The sequence below is a fragment of the Sturnus vulgaris genome, chromosome 1, assembly GCF_052056855.1.
Source record: "Sturnus vulgaris isolate bStuVul1 chromosome 1, bStuVul1.hap1, whole genome shotgun sequence".
Classification (NCBI taxonomy): domain Eukaryota; kingdom Metazoa; phylum Chordata; class Aves; order Passeriformes; family Sturnidae; genus Sturnus; species Sturnus vulgaris.
In genome coordinates this window covers 968,779-982,527 of record NC_142243.1, presented here as the reverse complement: position 1 = coordinate 982,527, position 13,749 = coordinate 968,779, and the positions used below count along the sequence as shown (strand labels likewise).

Genomic DNA, 13,749 nt, shown 5'->3' with positions numbered 1-13,749 from the left:
TAATTCTTCCTGGAGAATCGGGCAGGCAAGGCAGTGGAGATGGGAAGAGGGAATTTTTTTTCCTGTTTTGCTGATGGTAGCTTTTTTAAGACACACCCCCACACTTCTAAATTTAAAGAGAAGTTGGCCAAGTTTAAGGTTTTGGGCCTGTAGTTGGAGTTAATGACAAGTTTGAGGCTTTTTTTATTTCCTTGCTGTCTGACTGAGAAAATGAACCACAAGCAGAGTCTCAGATCTGTGAGACATAAATCTTTGTTGCTGTATTGATTATTTGGTTTAGTTGTATTTAGGAAGGCACGAGGCACTGCAGATTCTAATAAATGCTCAGATTTCCATTGCTCCAACAATGGGGAGTGTAAGCACTTGGAAACTCTGCCCCTGGAGCTGTTGATACTGGGATGAAAAATATCCCTGTGACATCCCAGGAGTGGTTTCACCTGGATGTTTTTAAGTTACAATCCTCTTCCCAAGGGAACAGCAGCATAGGATCATAAAATCCTGGGATGGTTTGGGCTGGAGAGGCCCCAAAGCCCATCCAGTTCCACCCCCTGCCATGGCAGGGACCTTCCCCTATCCCAGGCTGCTCTGAGCCCTGTCCAACCTGGCCTTGAAATTACTATTTTTGACCAAAAAAATGAGGGTGAAAAGTCAATAAATGTAAACAATCAATAAAATTAAGCAGAGATTGTTCCCATCCACAAATGTAAATAGTTTGGATGTGATGTTTCCAATCTGTAACAGCATTCCTGACTGAGTTGTTTTTACACACAAGAGCCATTTAAAAGGCAAAGCCAAGTTGTTTGAGAATGGTTGGCTGTTTTGAGGAATTATTTCTATTCACATCTGCTCTGTGTGAGGTGGATCTATCAGGAATAAACCACTCTCAGGGTTTTTCCTTTTCCACTCTCACCAGCTCCTGGGACAGGCACCTCCTTGCAGTGTCCTTTATCAGGAGTGTCTCACTGCCTCTTTGCCTTAAGATACAGGAATCGAATGGTTCCAGCTTCGGGAACATTGGGATATTGGAACAGCCCACATTTGGGGCAGGACAGTGGCTGCCTCCTCCCCTGTCCCTGCCTTGCTGCTGCCTCAGGATTAGCGTGGGTAGTGCCTGGTGTGTGTGCATGTGGGCTGCAGTGGGCAGTAATCCTGCACCTTAACTCTGAGGATCAGCCCTCGAGCCTGGAATGTCCCTCCCTGACTCCTCCAAGTCCTCTGTGCTGTTTGCCTGCTCTCTGATTGATTTGATTGTTGACTGCTCTGCATTGTCGCTCCTGCTTAACCTGTTTGTGACTGATCTGTCTTATAGGAGAAGTCCCTTTCCTCGCCACAATAGGTATGTGTGAGAGCTGGACATAGCTGTCCCAGCTGGCACAGGGAGCCTGAGCTGAGCACAGCACCAATTAGTGCCACTGTATCCAAATGGGCAGCTGAGACACTGCTGTTATTAATGGATCCGTGTCCTTCTCTGGGTTGCTGAAGCAGGCAGGGAGCTGGGGGCATGCACAGTGCAGGTTTTGAGTAAAAAAATGTCAAAATTCTGGCCCCGAGTGTCTTTGTCTCACAGGTACCAAGAGGTCTGTAGGTTTTGTTTGGCATTTGTCTCCCACAGAGCCATGCTGGGTGTTTTGGATACAATCCATGGCTGAATACTGGAGAAGGGGCTCGATCTTGACTCCAAAACCCTGTGTATTATAGGTGTAAAATACTTCATTAACGTGACCTGACACCTTGATGTCAGGCCCTGCTTCTGCAAGTCGGGGTGAACTTTCCAAAGCACACAACAAGGTCATAAATTCCTCTTCCAAAGGCTGTTTCCAATAAATATGCCAGGATTTTATATTTGATTTGTGTGCCACGTCCTCAGTGTGAAGGGCAGTCCTGATGTAGTTTAGGACAGAAACCATCCCCCCCTGACAGAGCTGCCCAGCACCTCAGTGTTCCCACAGAACCTCCTGCAAATCCCAGGAGCCCCTGCAGAAGAAGTGGTGGTCCCAGCTGGGGTGTCATGTTTGATTTAGTGGGGTCACATCCTGGTGTGGTCACAGGCCTTGGGGCTAAAAGTTTTGGGGCTGAGCTTTGCTTTCCTTCCCCTTCTCTGAACACTGATGGACTGGGAGAAGGGATTTGTTGCTGGATGTGTTTTTAGGGCAGTGCCCTTGGCTGTGGAATGACTGCTTTGGACTGGGTGGTGACTCCAGGCTTCCCCACTGCTCTGGGTGTGCAGGGCTTTACATTTCACACCCTGCCAGCACCTCTCACCCCAGGCAGCCTTTCCAGGCTCCAGCAGCAGCTGTTCCCAAAGCTGGAGGTGCAGGGATGTGTGTTCTGCCTCTGAGAGACACAGCCTGAGGGTTCAGCACTGCTGGGGCTTTGGGAGAGGCTGGATCCTGAGGGCTCAGCCCCATCTGTGACACCCTGCTGGCTCTGGACATGGACAGGGGCTGGCTTGGGGCTGGGGTTGTCCCTCCTCAGGCTCTGGGGGACCCCACTCAAATCCCTCACTTGGCTTGGCCCATCTGCGAGTTCCAGATGTGTTCAGGGTCAGGTGGGTACAGCAGAGGGAATCTGGGGGCTCTCCTGCTGCTTCCCAGGAGGATTTCTCAGGTTTTGTGCCCTCCCCATTTCTGATGGACACATCTCCATTGGCGTTGCAATAATTGTGATGATTTGTGAAATAACAAAATGGAAGCAGCAGGGTGCAGTGAAGGCAGTGGGGAGATGCTGCCAGGGATTATTAGCTGCCTGTGTTCTGGGGGGTGGTTTGTTCTCACATCAGGCAGAGGAGTTGCTGGTTCTCTGGAATCCCAGGACTGGTGGATGGGTGCAGCCAGAAGTAAGAGAACCACGAGAGCTCATCCATGAATTTTCTCATCTGGCTGTTGAAATCCATGGTGGTTTTGTGTCTCATTACCCCTGTGACTGTGGTGGAATGCACAACCCTGCTGCAGGGTTTGGTGGACACTGTGAACGTTGTTTTTTCTCCCCAAACATCTCACAAATCAGCTGCATTTGTTGGTTTGGTTCATTGTGATTTTCTTGCTCAAGTGCAGCAGAAATTGTGGCTGTGCTGGAAGTGTCCTGACCCCACTGGCGTGACCCGGTGTTTGTGTGGAGCAGGGAAGGTTCTGGAGTGCTGGCAGGTGGGGAGGTGCAGTTCAGGTTAATATTTCTGAATCATTTCCCTCACCAGGAGGAGGTTTGACCTGCAGAATCCCTCCCGGATGGATCGCAACGTGGAGATGTTCATGACCATTGAGAAAACACTGGTGCAGGTCAGGACAATCCCCAGGGCAGGGATCCACTCCTGGGCACTCAGGGAAGGAAGGAATTCATCCTCCTGGCCTTCTGTGGGACTGTCCCCTCCCTGTCCCAGCCACTTCAGTCACAATTCCACTTGAAAAATGCAGAATATTTCCATTGAGCCTCTGTGCATGTGCAGAGGGTGAGGAGAAGCTGCTGTAAGGAAAGAGAAAACGTCCCAAGTGTCCCCATGTCCCTGTGCAAGTGGCACCCTTGGGACTGAGTAACTGGTCCTGCACACTCCCATTCCAGGGCTGGCTTTCAGTTTGATCTAAGCTTTTTCAGATTTTTTTATCACATTTTAGTCTCACTTTATCAAGTTATTTTCTGTACCCATTAAGTTGCTCTGTGTAGTCTAATTTGAGGTTCAGTTTTTTTAACTGTTTCATGGGAATTATATATGATTTTTTTTCCAACTCTGAAGCCATGTTCAGTGTATAATGTAGTCAAAACATAATTTTCGGGTGTTTGTTAGGAATGGAAACAGGAAGAACAGCAAAAAGCAACAATATTCTTATTACAAAGAAACCTTGCCCACGTAGAGGGGTTTCAGTGCATGGTAAAACGCTGGGCAGGGCTTTGCTGGGGAGATGTGTGAGGGGAGTGTCCCTGTCCCAGGGCTCCTGGAGCTGGGATCACTGACCTGGGTCACCCCCTGCTCTGAGTTCCAATGGAGTTCCAGCTCTGGGGATTGTAATAGGAATATTCTGATTTTTGCCACAGATCACCTCCTAATTCCTTGTTCAACTTGCTGTTCTCTCACAGAACAACTGTCTGAGCAGACCAACCATCTACCTCATTCCTGACATGGAGCTGAAGCTGGCCAACAAGCTGAAGGACATTGTCAAACGTCACCAGGTGAGTGTCCCACAGCCCCCTTGTGCCCAGGGCTGCTCAGCTCTCAGGGACACCCCTGGCTCAGCCCTGAGGACACCAGCGCTGCAATTCCAGCCTTGTGCAATGTTTAGATCCTCCCATGGAGCCTGAATCCTGGCTGTGCTCTATAAACAAACCTGGGCCTGCTGCAGATGGCTCTGGGTGAGCTGGGGGCAGGCCTGGCTGAGTCATTGCTCAGGGCAGGTTTATCCAAATGTGAGCCAGCTGTTGCAGATGTGTGGGACAGCAGAAGGAAGCTTCACTCTTGAAATGCTCGTTGGTTTGTGCTTTATTTCACTTCATTGCTGGTGCTGGGCAGCCTCAGAGAATGAGCACCTTGCTCCAGGTGCTAAAGGATGCCTTGAGCAACATTAATGGTTCATTTCTTAAAACATGAACAGTCTTCTCACTTGTCTGCAGAGAAACACCCTGGAATGTGACCTCTGCATGCTCTCATGGCTTTTCTGTCAGGACAATTCACAGCTGCAGCCAAAGAGTTTCTTTTCCAGATTTAATGGATTTCCTGTGTTGTGATTATGAGCCATTGTCTCAGCCTCAGTTGGGCAGATTTTCACAAGTTGCTCTTAATTATTTGGCTGATTCAGGATGGGTGTTATTGCTTAAATTAGAGTGAATGAGTCAATTTTCCTTTCATAAAGGAAGTGTGTAGTGAGCTCCATGCTGTATCCATGAGTGATTTAAGGGATTTTTAAAGCAGCTTTGTCTCCACAGGGATGTGAAGAGATGAAAACAGAAATTGTCCCTAATTCTGCTTTTGGGGCTTTCCTTTGCTCTGCCTCTGAATTCTCATCTTGTCACTAATTTTGCTTCTTCACTATCTTGTTTTTTTTTTCATTTTTGTAACCCCTTGCTGTCATCTCCCCACTAGCCCAGCCCAGTGCCTGTGGCTCCCTGGTATCCAAGTCCTCCCTACTCCAACTTCTGTTATTTTCCAGCTCCCTCCTTTGCAGTTGCTCAGAGCTGCCCCTGTCCCTTTTGTGACTTGTGGGAACTCCTGTCCTTCAGCCCCTGATCCCAGAGTATCTCCACATCCCACTCCTGTTCCAATTCCTCCTGCTGCTGCTGCCAGCCAAGGATGGAATTTGCAGCTTGTTGTGCTGTTAAATGAGTCTCTTACATGTCTATGTGCTGTAAGTTTTGAACACCAGCTGAGTTTTGGGGTGATGTGTTGAGGGTTTCTCATGCAGTTTCTCCTCTTCTTCCATGTTTTCCACAGGGAACAGTCACTGAAGAGAAATCCAAGGCCACCCACCACGTGTATCCAAGTCCTACCTCAATGGATGATGGTAACCTTCTGTGCAGTTTTTAAGTTTTGTGATTAATGCCATGAGAAGTTATGGAAGTGTTCAGCAGAACTGTTGGCAGCCTGCTCCTGAGGAACACTTGCTGCCTTCTGGATAATGTGCATGGGGGGTTTAGGGGATATTGGGAAATTCCTCCTGCCCGTCCCTGGAAGGATTTCAAAACTCTGTGGATGTGGCACTTGGGGACATTGGGGAGTGGCTGCACTCTGTGATCTTGGAGGGCTTTTCCAACCTCAGCAATTCCCTGGTTCTGAGTTCTGGCTGGCCAGGAATTCTGATGGGAATGCTGGTACAATCCTTGTGTGTGGGTGGCAAGGCTTGGCTGTGTTCGAGTTCACTCTGCCTGCATGAAGTGCAAGGTCCAAAAAAAGCAATTTCACAGCTGCCTCTTTCTGCAAACAGCAAAAAAAAAAAAAAATTCTTCCTTTTTTCATCTTAAATACTTTTAATTACCTGGTGGGTGATTGTCCTCAAGCCCAGGTTGCTCAGCCATAAATCCCTTTCCCACATTGCCTGGCCTGTGCTGGCCACTAGATGGAAGTGCAGTTTGCAGGGATCAGGGAGGGTTTGTGTCTGTCCCTGTGCCCAGGCTCTGAGCCCACAGTTCCAGCAGGGATTACAGAGACAGGTTCACATCCCTGGCATTTCTCCTCTGGTGCTGCTCTGGGCTCTGGTCTCAGGATTTGGGTTTCAGGGTGAGATGGGATATTGGGAGGGTGGGCAGGGCTGGCACAGGGTGCCCAGAGCAGCCTGGCACGGTGGAAGGTGTCCCTGCCCATGGCAGGGGGTTGGGATGAGCTTTAAGGTCCCTTCCCAGCTCAGGCCCTCAGCAGACCTCCAGCAGAGGGGTTTGCAATAAATTGCAGTAACTTCTCTGTAGAAAAGTGAATTGTTGTGCTTTTCCCTCCACGTGTGACCTGGATGTCATTGCCTTTGCAGATGAGTGGTTGAGACCTGTGATGAAAAAGGACAAGCAGGTGCTGGTACATTGGGGCTTTTTTCCAGACAGGTAAAGAAAGCTGGGGGGAAGCAAACCCTGAGTCTTAACTGAATTCACCATTGGTTTAAAACTGCAATATCCACATGCATCTGTGGCACTGTGGTAGGTGAGGCTGCAAAAGGAGTTCTGCAGAGCCACAAGGAACTGCTTGGAAATGGAGCCAGATTTTAAAGCTGGAATGAACCTTTCCTTAAACTGTCAAGGGAGAACTTCGAGTCTGGCTGAACTCTGACCAGAGATTTCACTCCAAGGGTTGTCTTCAGTCAGGTGCAAGTGGCTGTTAAAGCACCCCTTGGAGAAACCTGCCCTGTGCTGTTGGAACATGTTAAAATTCAATGTATGTGCTGTTGGGAACTTCAGTGTATTTGCAATAACTGGTTTCTGAGCCCAGGCTGTGGGAGATCAATCAAAGCATTGATAACCCAGTATTGATTTCTGTTTAATTAACTTTTTCAGGCCACTAAAATCTGTTCAGACACCAAATTCTTATCTCATGTGGGGCTTTCAGTGGAGGACAGCAAACATTAATGACACTGAATTTTTTTTATTCATACTGATGAAGAGCCTTTAAGTATTTTTCTATTTTTGTCAGTAGTCAAGTTTGTAGTTTGTATTGGTGTTTTTAAACCAGGTATAAAACCAGGAATGTTGTGGTTACATCTTTCCTTGCCCCTGACTTCTCCCTGTTCCTCAGTGCCTGGTGCTGATTACAGAGTACTTTGGGTTTTGCTGTTGCTCAGTGCAAAGAGACTTTTGCAGGAATAATGTGGAAGTGTGAAAATAGATAATGAATGGTTTCTAGGACAGGGTGCAGCTTCCTGCCTTCCAGGAATCCAGCAGCTCTTGCTGTGAAGTCAGGAGAACAGAAAGATGAATTAAGTTAATGGCAGGGTTTGGTTGGGTGACTCAGAGCTGCCTTTATCCCCTGGATCTCTCCAGATTTGTACTTGAAGCTGGAGCTGGTTCAGGGAGAGGGTTTTGAAATTGCAGGGTGCCCTGGGGCCCTCCCTGTGCCCAGTTCCTGTGGCACAGAGCAGGGTTATTCCCTGGCACCTGCACCTGGCTGAGCTGCTCTCTGCTCACCCCTCCAGCTACGACACCTGGGTCCATGCCAACGAGATTGATGCAGAAATTGAGGATCCCCCCATTCCTGAGAAGCCCTGGAAGGTGAGTCTGGCTCAGTCCTCCCCACAGTTCCCCTGCTGGGGCAGTTGGGTGTTGCCTTTGGCTGTTCTGCACTCACTGTGTCACCCCTGGCCACGTTCTGTGTGTGCTGCTGGCCTGCAGAGTCACAGCAGCCCGGGCTGAAAGGAGCCTGCAGTCTGTTCAAACACCTGCAAAACAGCATTTTGGAGTCTAAACTTACTGGGAATAGTCAGACAGAATTGTGTGAAGTCCTAAAAAATCAATAATAAATTGTATAAATGACTCTAAAGCTCCAGGAGTTTTTTCAGCTGTGTAACCCAGACTGTGTGAAGGTGGGTATTTTAAATCCAGGCATTTGGTGTTGTCTCTCCCAGGGAATGGCCAACTCTTCCTCACGTTTTAGTGTTTGTGGCCCATCTGCCAAGGGGATCTGTGTATTTAGGAGGTTTTGATGGTAGCTTTCAGCATCCAGAGAACACTGGGAACCAGAGCTGCTGTCCCAGCTCTCACCTCACACTTCAGGAGGCCTGGGAATGGTTGAGGAGCAGAAGCTGAATTCTGAGTCCTGTTCATCCTTTGTGGGTTTGACACTGCCAGGAGTGTGTGTGAAACCAGAGACTGGGACATTCAGATCTGAAAAAGCTCTGGGAATGTCCTTAATCCTGGGAGGTCTCTCCTGGAGTTATTTCTTCCCAAAGCATCAGCCTCTGCTGTGTCCTGTCGTGCAGGTTCATGCCAAGTGGATTTTGGACACTGATGTGTTCAATGAGTGGATGAATGAAGAGGATTATGAGGTGGATGAGAACAGGAAATCCGTGAGTTTTCGCCAGAGGATCTCCATGAAGAACGAAGAGGTGAGTGGGCCTGGAGGGACAGGAATGTCCCCTGTCTGCAGGGAGAGAGCAGGGAGGGATCCAGGGAGGGACCCAGGAGAGCTCAGAGCCCCTGGCAGGGCCTGAAGGGGCTCCAGGAGAGCTGGAGAGGGACTGGGGACAAGGCATGGAGGGACAGCACACAGGCATGGATGGGATATTGGGAAGGAATTCCCAGCTGGGATGGAGTTCCCAGAGCAGCTGTGACATCCTGTTTTGGGGTGGGTTGAGGAAGGATGCAGCCTCCAGCTGTGCAGTGAAAGAATTTGGGAATAACTCAAAGCTCTGCTCCCTCGCAGCCCGTGAGGAGCCCGGAGAGGAGGGACAGGAAAGCAGCAGCCAGCACAAGGAAGAGGAAACATTCCCCTTCTCCACCCCCCACCCCTGTGGAGTCCAGGAAAAAGACAGGGAAGAAAGGGTGAGTGTCTGGAAGTTTCCAGAGGCCTGGAATTTGAGGTGGAAAGAAATGAGGAAACAAAGAAATTCAAGAAATGCTTATGGGGAGAGCTCTGTGACCTGGGGTTCCATAATTATTTCTGGGTATTATTCCTGAGCAGTTTGTGCAATTCTTTATTCTACCAATAATTTACCCAAATTAAAACTTAATGATGGGGTTTTATGTGTGGGTATGGAGGGGAGCACTTCAGAGCTAAAAATTCTGGTCTTGTTTGTGGACCTGTTGGGCTCTAATAAGAGAAAACTGGAAAATTTTATTAAGAATGAGTTGATAATCCGAATTCCTCCTTCCAGTGTAAAGCCTGGGTTGGGGGCTGGCTGTGTTGCCAGAGTGGTTCCAGGAGGGTTTGAGCCTCCTGTGCTGGCACCTGAGCCGTGTCCAGGGCAGGTGTGGCACAGCCCCTGTGTCTGCTCTGTTCCAGACAAGCAGCTCTCTATGGGAAAAGGAGGGGGCAGAAGGAAGAGGATGAGCAGGAGGATCTCACCAAGGATATGGAGGATCCCACCCCAGTACCCAACATAGAAGAAGTGGTACTTCCCAAAAATGGTAAAACATGAGAGCACTCTGTGTTATAAATTAAACTGCATAAAAACTGTGTTTTGATTTTGTCCAGTCTTTGAAACACTCTGTGGCCATGGGGCAGGTGATCTCTGCCCATAAATTTATCTGGTCAGGGATGTAACAGCTGAAAAGGGCAGCAGTCACCTCCTCTTGGCCTTTTAAAATACAGAACTATATTTATAAAAGACACTTTTAAAAATAAATTTGCAACAATCTACTTAAATGTTTCATTTCACCTGTTCATATTGGGGGAAATTGAGTTCTCTGGAGCAAAATATTTCTCTGCCAAGTGCCCAGAAGAAGGATGTTAAATGAGTGGAAAATGTGCTCCATGTCAAGTGCTTTTAGTCCCTTTCAGGGAAGTGTTGATGTGGGCAATAATAATTCTGGGAAAAAGAATTCCTTCTGCACCCTTGGCATCGGGTTATTTTGGGAATCTCTCATTTGGGGTGTTCCTTGGTCTGGGTTTGCACTTCAGCTGTATTGTGTGTGGGACAGGTGGGGAGGGCAGGGTTTGGAGCTTTGGATGGAAAGCAGGGAAGTGGGAGCAAGGTGTGAACTCGTGCAGGGGGAGCAGGGCAGGCTGCAGTCCCTGCCTGCTGCTCTCACCACTCCCTGTTCTTGCAGTGAACCCAAAGAAGGACAGTGAGAACACGCCTGTCAAAGGAGGAACCGTGGCAGACCTGGGTAAAAAAATATATTTAAAATAGATTTTAAATATTTCTAAATCTCTCCATTTCAGAAAGCTACCTCTAGTTCTGCTATTTTGTAGAATTAATTCATATTTCATACATGTTCAGGTTCGAATATACCAACTCTTCTTTTCACTGCAAGGCTGTTCCCTCACAAGTTATTGTTAATTTTTTACCATGACATACAAGCAGAATTTTTTAGCAGAATTTTGGGGGGTTTTTTACTGGGAATCAGGGTAAATCACAGGTTCCCTGAGCTTTGCTGAGCCTTGACATGAGATACAAACCATATCTGATTATACAAGAGTCATCTAGGACAATGGGAAAGGAAGTAATTAATTATGGATTCTGAAGTGTTGAGAAATTCTCATTATCCTTCCTCTATTCCTACCTATTCCCTGCTCTGGGATAGGTAAAGGTGTAATTGCTTTAGTGCTGTGGGATCCACTTTGTTTCCCTCCTCCCTTCCCTCCCAAAAGAAATTAAATGTCCTTTCCAATTAAACAGTTGTGTTGCTGGAAAGGCTCATGAGCATTTAAATGAGTTTATGGGTGTAATTCTCCATGTTTTTACCTTTCAGATGAGCAGGATGAGGAGACAGTGGCCACTGGAGGAAAGGTAACAGCACCTGCTTCTTAAATTTGGTAACAGCCGAGGGTGTAGAAGCCCAGATTTGGGCTGGAAGGGCCCTCAGGGATCACCCAGTGCCACCCCTGCCATGGGGACACCTCCCACTGTCCCAGGCTGCTCTGAGCCCTGGCCTTGGCCACTGCCAGGGATCCAGGGGCAGCCACAGCAAAGCTGGGAATTCCTGCCCAGCATCCCATCCAGCCCTGCCCTCCTCCTCTTCAGAGTCATTCCCCAGGTCAGGATCTTAATGTCACCTGCAGTAAGTTCACCTGTACTCATTGTCAGGTGATCTCTCAGACTGAATCAGTTACTGGCAGGATTGAGGATTGTTAGTGTAAAACTCTCCAGAGTGTAATCTGTGGGATTAGTTGGTATTTTAAATTTAGTTATTAAAAAGGAGAATGAGGAGACAGATGCCAAGTGTTTCCCAAGAAGCATTTTTCAGATGAGAGGTTTTTCAGAGGTTTTGCACCCTGCTTTGGCTTCCTGATCATTTCAGTATTGCTGCAGGGGCAGTTTCTGTATCCAATTGCATTTGTGGTGTGCCAGGCACTATTTTTGCCAGCTGTCAAATCCCTGACTGTGTCCAGAGTGAACTTTGTTGTCTCTGGGGGAGCCCAGTCCCAACCACAGATCCATTATTGATACCAGTGACCCCTTGGGGTCTGGCTGTGGGGCTTGGTTATTTCTAACATTGCTCAGACAACACCTGAGGTGTTTTGTTCTTGTCACATCCTGACCCCGTCCTGCTGCCTCCTCTGTGCCCTCCTCGTGATCCTTTGGGGTCAGGAGCTGACATTTGCTGGAGTTTGAGTTGCAGAACAGGAGGAGCAGCAGAGAGGGACCAAATCTCTCCCAGCCTGCTGCTGGGGGTGTCACAGAACGTGGCAGGGCTGTGCTGTCGTGCCCTCAGTGTCCCCTCTGTCCCCAGGAGGACGAGGACCCCAACAAGGGTGACCAGAGCCGCTCCATTGACCCTGGGGAGGACAATGTCACCGAGCAGACCAACCACATCATCATCCCCAGCTACGCCTCCTGGTTCGACTACAACTGGTGAGAGCCTTCACTGGGGCTCACTGTGCCACACATCAGCCTGGGGGCTGCAGGGGGGACCCTTGTTTGGGCCTGGGGGCTGCAGGGGGACCCTTGTTTGGGCCTGGGGGCTGCAGGGGGGACCCTTGTTTGGCTCTGGTTCCCATGGTTTTTGTTGAAATCTTCCTGGCTGTTCTCAGGGATTGGGAATGAGCAGGACAATTTCAAACTGAGATGTTCACTCTGCCTCCTCAGCAGTTTTTGCTTAGGTTGATTTCCCTCTCTTTCCCGCCTTCGTTCCTTTCTCTTTTACTTCACTACTCTTTGTGTGACCACTCTGTTTTTGTCTCTGCTACCACTTTATTTTGCTTCAGAACTTGACTTTGAGAAGAAGTCACTGATTATAGAGGGAGGATATTTGTTGCTGTCTCAGGATCTCACACCTGAACCTTTTTGTTGCAGTATCCACGTGATCGAGCGTCGTGCACTTCCAGAATTCTTCAATGGGAAAAACAAATCCAAGACTCCAGAAATGTGAGTAAAAGCTGTGGGTATGGGCAGGATAAAGGAGCTTCCCATCCCATAAATCCCGTGGACACAGCTGGGTGTGTGATGATTCCTGTAGGGCCTGAGGGATGTTTGTACAGTGGTATTTACCAGTGGTTTTCCAGGTAAAATAAAACTTTGCCCAGGTAAAACTGGAACAAATTCTTGAGCTCTGTGTGGCACACGACTTCCAAAGTCACGTTAAAATGTCATGAAAGGGCAGAAATAGAACAATCCTCCTTATTCCTCCCTCTCTCCTCATGCTGTATTTCTGTATTTCCCTGTTGTAGATCCTGTCTCAGGCTGTGGAGTGAATTTTCTGGTTTGAGTTTGGTTTTCCAGAGTCATCTTGACAGGCCATGGATAAAAGAAAGATGGTCAAAGGCTTTTGAACAATATGTTTGTTCCTATTAAACTGATGCTAAAACCTGAGGTTTCACACTGAAAAAGGCAAGCTTTGGGCAGTGTGGGCAGTGGCCCTGGCCTGCTTGGGGTCATTTTGTCTTGGCCTGGTTGCAAAGCAGCTTCTGGGGATTTTAGAAGGTGTTTTTTCAATCAAATACTGCAGGAAGTGTTTGAGGTGTGTCCTCATTGTCCTGATGTCATCTGGGCCCTTCATTTCTCATGCACAGAATTCCATGGAATCCCAGAATGGTTTGGGCTGGAAGGGACCTTAAAAAAACACCCAGTGCCACCCCTGCCATGGCAGGGACACCTCCCACTGTCCCAGATTGCTCCAGCCCCAATGTCCAGCCTGGCCTTGGGCACTGCCAGGGATCCAGGGGCAGCCACAGCTGCTCTGGGAATTCCATCCCAATATCCCATCCAGCCCTGCCCTCTGGCACTGGAAGCCATTCCCTGTGTGCTGTCCCTCCCAGTCCCTCTCCAGCTCTCCTGGAGCCCCTTCAGGCCCTGCCAGGGGCTCTGAGCTCTCCCTGGATCCTTTTTTTTGTCCAGGTGAACATTCCCAGCTCTCCCAGCCTGGAGAGGAGAATTCCTGCAGAGATTCCTTGTGCTGGGATCTCCCACCTCAGGAGTGGCTGTTGGTCTCTGATAAAGAAGCAGAAATTAGAGGCTGTCCTTTGTCCTGGGCCCTCGGGGTGTTTGTCCCCTGTCCCCCAGCAGGTCCCTGGGGTGCAGCCAGGCTGTCACAGCCTGTGACAGGGCAGTGACAGGTCAGGCTGAGACAGCAGGTTCTGGCTGCAGAAAAGGGGAGTTCTGAACTCTGAACAGGATGAGACACTGGGATGGGACCTTGGGGACTTGGGATTGCTCCTGCCTGGGCAGAGCCCAAAGGAACCTGGTGAAA

General features: G+C 48.8%; 1 protein-coding gene across 2 annotated transcripts in view; it reads left to right on the top strand.

Annotated features, from left to right (window-relative positions):
- The window catches only part of SMARCC1 (SWI/SNF related BAF chromatin remodeling complex subunit C1), a 60,705-nt gene that overhangs the window by 8,928 nt on the left and 38,028 nt on the right, over positions 1-13,749 (top strand). For both annotated transcript variants that reach the window (XM_014890427.2, XM_088173463.1), the window contains exons 4-15: positions 3,194-3,275; positions 4,069-4,161; positions 5,417-5,486; positions 6,444-6,513; positions 7,596-7,671; positions 8,379-8,504; positions 8,822-8,940; positions 9,401-9,525; positions 10,168-10,227; positions 10,813-10,850; positions 11,794-11,915; positions 12,357-12,428. In XM_014890427.2, the coding sequence (XP_014745913.2) occupies positions 3,194-3,275; positions 4,069-4,161; positions 5,417-5,486; positions 6,444-6,513; positions 7,596-7,671; positions 8,379-8,504; positions 8,822-8,940; positions 9,401-9,525; positions 10,168-10,227; positions 10,813-10,850; positions 11,794-11,915; positions 12,357-12,428 (1,053 nt within the window). The remainder of the gene's footprint in view (positions 1-3,193; positions 3,276-4,068; positions 4,162-5,416; positions 5,487-6,443; positions 6,514-7,595; positions 7,672-8,378; positions 8,505-8,821; positions 8,941-9,400; positions 9,526-10,167; positions 10,228-10,812; positions 10,851-11,793; positions 11,916-12,356; positions 12,429-13,749) is intronic.